The following is a 6,000-nucleotide window of genomic DNA, read 5'->3' as shown; positions in this document are numbered from 1 at the left end:
GCGTCTTTTTTTTAATTATTTATTTTATACCGTTGATTAACGGTAACATTGTTTAAAAAAAAAACTTTACCTATATAATCATAATTTTTCTCTACATTCCATATAAAAATCACAATTTTTCTCTCTATTCACCACTTTTCTCTCTCTTTTTCATATATTTTCAAGACATTCCACAAAAGAAAAAATGAATCCGTTCGATGATAGTGACGACGATGATATATTTGTCACTATGATGTACGAGTATTGCACGAACGTGCTAATGCAACCAGCTCCGACTCCTTTATTAACGAGGCGCGCAACGTTAAACATAGATCACGAAGAAGGGCAGAGACGTTTAGTTCACGGTTATTTTGGGGATGATTGTGTCTACCAGCCACGCGATTTCAAAAGAAGGTTTCGGTTGCGGAAAAATGTATTTGTTCGGATAGCCAACGCGTTGGAAAGCAGGTATTGTTTTTTTCTAATATAGCTTTTATATTATTTTAATACATTGCTTCTTTCAAATATAATTTTTATATATTAAATATACGTTTAGGTATGAATTTTTCCAAATGAGATATGACGCTAGAGGTAAACGATGATTCACAGGGTTACAAAAATATGTTGCTGCAATTAAGCTTATGGCAATGAGAGAGTCGCCTGATTCGATTGACGACTATATGAGATGTCTGAGAGAACTGCAAGAGAAAGTTTGTATAGATTAGCGAGGGATGTTGTCGAAACCTTCGGTGACGTTTATTTGCGTAAACCTTCGTTGAATGATATATAACAACTATATGCGGTGCACAAAGAAAAACATGGTTTTCCGGGTATGCTAGGAAGCATTGATTGCACACACGGGAACTGGAGAAATTGTCCCGTGGCGTGGAAAGGCCAGTACGCAAGTGGTCAGCATGAAACGCCTTCGTTGGTATTGGAGGCTGTTACGTCCCAAGATTTATAGATTTGACATGCTTTTTTCGGGGTTGCGGGTTCGAATAACGACGTGAACGTTCTTGATCAGTCACCAATTTTCGACGATATTTTGTCAGGGAAGGCACCAGATGCTCCTTTCATAGTAAATGGAAATGAGTACAAGTTTGGGTATTACCTTATGGATAGAATATATCCAGCATATTCCACATTCGTGAAGGCGTTTCGACACCCAATAACACCAAGAGAAAAAAATTTCAAGAGAAAACAAGAAGGAGCATGTAAGGATGTGAAACGTGCTTTTGGAGTTCTGAAGTCGAAATGACACATAGTTGAGCATGCAGCACGGCCATTTCAGTTAGACGTTCTACAAGATATTATGTATGCATGTATCATAATGCATAACATGATGGTTGAAGATAAATGACGAAACATTGCGGAATATTCGGCTTCGGAGCCCAGACACATGCAATTTCAACCCAGGACAACGGAATATTTACATAGGGTCGTAGATGTTCAAAACGCACGAAAACACAGACAACTTCGAGAGGATTTAGCTGATTTTATGTATGATGGAAATGAAAGCGAATAAATTAGTGGTAAAAAGAAATTTTTTTTATAAATGTTATGTTTTCGTAATGTTTTTTAAATGTTTAATTAAAAAATAGGTTTTATTTAAATAACATGTTTTAATTAATTAATTAATTTTGTTTAAAAAATAAAAATTAAATCGAAAAAAAATAATAAAAGAAATGATGACATGGAAAGTTAAAGATGTTATAACTAGTTGTCTATTTCCTCCATTTGGTGTTATAACACCACAATGACATAGCATGTGAGGTGACAATTTTTGGATGTGATAACACCCCTTAATTAGTTGTCCACACTATTAGTCTTAATAAACACATTTTATGACTATAACTTTTTCACATATCATATTATTTTGCTGATTCATCATTTTCTAGCTTGTTAGTTGACATTCTAGGACCTATAGAAAAACTCTCATATTGGGCATTACTAAGCATGTTGGGTCGGTGACGTGATTATAACATGACATTAAAAATCTTTTGTGAATTGTGTTTTTTCGTTGTGGATGGTCTAAACAAACTTATTTTTTTTAATGTGATGTTATAATCACATCACATTAAATAAGTTCGAAAGGATTTTTTAACTAGTTTTCCATATACACCTTAAACATGAATACCCGTCTTTGACTTCAAAATTTCCCTAATTCTTTTTTTATAATCTGCTAAATTTAATTCAAATTTTATGACTTACCCCTAATAGTTGCTTTCCCTATTATGATTTATATTGTGAGTAAAAAGGATTTATATAAATTATAAAGTATAAGATCATGAATTAGAATTTAGAAAATTTAAGAGCATGAATTAGAATTTAGAGATGTGAGATTTATATTATCAAAATAACAAATTTATAGAAAAACTTAAAGTTGTTATTTAGATTGTTTTTGAAACGCATGAGATGCGAGAAATTCGTAATAATATGATCTGATATTGAATGTAATGAATATGTTTTAAACCTAAAAACGATTGAAAAACTCTTTGTTACTAATTAGTTTAATATGATGATTATTTATTTATTTATTTTAATAACGTTTGCTAGTTTTTTAACTATATATCTTAATGTCCTTTTATGTCATTTTATATGTGTCATCTATTTATCACTAGTTTTTACCGAATATTATTACTTTATAACTTTATGAACTAGTTTATTAGGCAAAAACTTTCAACTAATCTCTCAAACACAGCCTAACCCTTTCCTATCCGTGCTTCCTTTTCTTTCTTCTCAACTCATCTCATGTTACGATGGATGAAAATAGTGTTAAAGTTAATGAATATTTTAATTTGATTAAATATAAGGATAAAATTGTTATTTAATCTCGTTCATACAAGTTTTTCCAAAAAAACATACTCAGATGTATACACGACATACATCATTATTCATTCGATCGCTCTACTATACAAAACTTTACATGGAAAAAACCAATATAATCATTTGGAGGCCCATATACATTCACAACAAGCAACATCATTTAATGCAATAACCCGTTGGGTAACCAAAACCTCCGGCGAACTCACTAAATGGATTTGGTGAATAAGAACTCGAACTAGCACTCGATCTGCAAGAAACATTCGCATCATCATCATCATCTTCTTCATCATCACTACTTGGAAACCATCGTCCAAGTCTTGCAGTTCCAATTTTCGGACTGCTTGTTTTTCGGTGTAAAAACAACCCTCGCATTCTGCATGCCCAACTGGATCGATTGACCTCTTTTGTGACATGATTATGGTTTGAATTTGATCGATTGTTCCCACAAAACTTTTTCATGTTCCCATTCAAACTCCGTTTGCTTGATGACCTATTCAAGTTCCCAATCTTGATCCAGTTGTTGATTGGACTGTGTCTATCTTATATTAGATTGTGTCTAGCTGATATTAGACTGTAAAATTGTTATATTATTAGTAGAAAGCTTACCCATTGGTTTGATTTGAATCGATGGTGATCTTCTCTAATCTTTCACCTGCAACTTCATACATAGGTGTATGTCGAACAAATTGAAGCTGGAAAATGATTCATTGAATCATTTTTTAGGTCAAATTGATTGTATATTCAACTTATAAGTAGCCCAAAGATGATTATTTCAGAAGAAAAATACCTGATCACCATTCTTGATCCCAAAACGTGTAATGGAATCACGATCACGAAAGAGCTTCATGCTCTCAAAGCATAAACAGAAATGCCCCCATACATGTGACCTATAATAAACACAATCATAAGAAGAAGAAGAAAGGGAGAATTTAGAGAGAATAACTGAGCATATATATATATACCATGAAATCTCGGCATCTCCTTGTGTAGGTATATCGCAGAAAGCAGCCTCAATCGCCTTCTTCACTTTTGCTACAGTTGCTCTGTTCGTTACAACAATATCTGTATCACACAAATCACACGACATTCATTTTCGATTTCCTAAAATAGAACATCGTCAAGTGTGAATGTTTTAAAAAGTTAGTCGATGATCTATAGAAAAAAATAGAATTTATATCATTTTCGATTACCAAAGGAAGATCCATCTAATCTGAGGATGGAAAGTCTGATTGGCTTGGAGGAGAATTTTCCAAATGAAAGTGACCTCCAGGAGCTGCGTTTAGCAGGCAATAATGGAGGAAAAGAGCTTGAGGTTGTGGAAATCGAAAATGGCGATGATGGTCGATTTATCTCAAAGGGAGTCTTACGATTATACACAAAATCAGAAAAATCGACCCTGTGATCCTTGGATGGAGTTCGCATGGCTAAATTAGGAGTAAATTATGAGAAGAGGTGAGAGATTATGTGATAGCGATAAGATTGGTTCAATAGTGGGAGAAAGTGATGATCGTTATGAAATTGGGTAGAAATTAATCCATGTGAAGAGGATTGTTTGAAAGAGAGTTATTTTTAGGGTTTGAATTTGGATTCGGGGGGGAAGGAGTATGAACAGGAAGCCTGTCTCTCTCTGTGTTATCCACTTATCTGTTTTTCAGTTTTTCTCTGCGAGTTTTACTGGGAGCAAATTTTGACGATTTCTTTCGGTTGATTAGGAAGTTGACATGCACATGCGCCTTTTTTTCAAAATAATAATAAAAAAAAGGAACACAAATTAGACATTTGTAAAAGGGAAAATTTATCCCCTACTATTCTAAGATTTTTCCTATCAAATTTAATTACTTTTATATTATAAAAATATTATCAGGTATGACAGACATTGTCGATATGTACTCCATGAACTTACTATGTCAATAATTCCATGTTCTGATTTATTTTGATTTTGAAATCTATCATATCTATTGTTGATATGTATTGTTATGCTTAAGTAATTTGTAATCACGTAACTCTTTAGTAATATGTCACACGTTTTTCTGTGTTATTTTATGTCTATGACTCCATGTGCTTCATATTCCATTGTTGTTATAATGATATGCATTACTGATTTATATTCTGATATGTGCTGATATGCTTATAAGTTAACATACAAACATGAGAGTATGAGTTGGGGATCAAAAAAAACATGGGAGTGATAAAGTAGGAGTGTTTGAGTGTTATTGTTAACTCACTTCAACCTTTTTGATAGCTGATATGTCTTTATTAAAGTACAATTCCTCTTTGCAGCTTTTATTTGGGAAGTTTGTGGGGGGTTTTCGGAATTAAAATTTGTGTACCCTGATTAACGAGCTAGAAGATATTGAGCAAAATATGATAACTTTTTTTTGTTGGAGTTGAGATATTCTTATCCATCACTCTGTTACTAGAACATGCCAAGGGTCCAAGAGATGAGACACCAGCAAAAGTAGAAGTCATTTCTAACAAACCCTTAAAACAACGTAAAAAGAGATTGTTCATCCTATTTTTTGCAAGCAATCTTGGTGTTTTTTTTTCTTTTGAAAATTGGAGTGTGTTCTTGATTTGTATTCAACTCAATCATTATTGATATTTAAACAAAACATGTTTATTCATATTTGAACAAAACATATTTATAAAAAAAATCATATGTATAAATATTACACATGTGGGTTATTTAAACGAAAATAATTATGGAATTGAAAATGCGAGAATAGATTAATCACATGTGAATAACTTAAATCATATTTAGGGGGTGTTTGACTTATCTTTTGAGAGGCCAAAAGTCCTTTTTGAAAAAGTTGCAAAAAGTCAGGTTTTCCTGACTTTTCCAAAAAGTCAGTTTTCCTTATATCCAAAATCCAAAAGTAACTTTTAAAATGTTTTTACCAAACATCTTTTACCTTTTATCTTTTCCTAAAATGACTTTTGGCATCTCAAAAGATAAGCCAAACACCCCCTTAATAACATGGTTTAATCACATGTGATTAAATATATATAATAAGAAAAAAAACTATTAAAAAATATAAACAATTGTTATGTCTATACTCATATGTGAATAAAAGGTTTTCATCACATATGAAAATCTTAATCATATGTTAATAATGTAACATCTGGATTTCTAGGTATTTCCTTTTTGACCCTTGGTTGGTATTTGTTTTGCAAGATTGGTCCCTAATGGCAATT

The 6,000-nt window shown here is 32.3% G+C and overlaps 1 protein-coding gene across 1 annotated transcript; it reads right to left on the bottom strand.

Moving 5' to 3' along the window:
- Positions 1-2,805: 2,805 nt before the first annotated feature.
- On the bottom strand, positions 2,806-4,460 carry LOC145120985 (uncharacterized). The gene is made up of 5 exons (XM_079056762.1): positions 3,996-4,460; positions 3,768-3,867; positions 3,593-3,692; positions 3,412-3,497; positions 2,806-3,334 (listed from the first exon to the last, which is right to left on the bottom strand). The coding sequence occupies exons 1-5, from the start codon at positions 4,225-4,227 to the stop codon at positions 2,962-2,964; spliced, it is 891 nt and encodes a 296-aa protein (XP_078912888.1). The 5' UTR covers positions 4,228-4,460; the 3' UTR covers positions 2,806-2,961.
- Positions 4,461-6,000: the final 1,540 nt, after the last annotated feature.

This window comes from Lactuca virosa, chromosome 6 (genome assembly GCF_052849685.1).
Source record: "Lactuca virosa cultivar CGN04683 chromosome 6, Lactuca_virosa_CGN04683_v6, whole genome shotgun sequence".
NCBI classification, from domain to species: Eukaryota; Viridiplantae; Streptophyta; class Magnoliopsida; order Asterales; family Asteraceae; genus Lactuca; species Lactuca virosa.
This window is presented reverse-complemented; position numbering and strand designations above follow the sequence as displayed.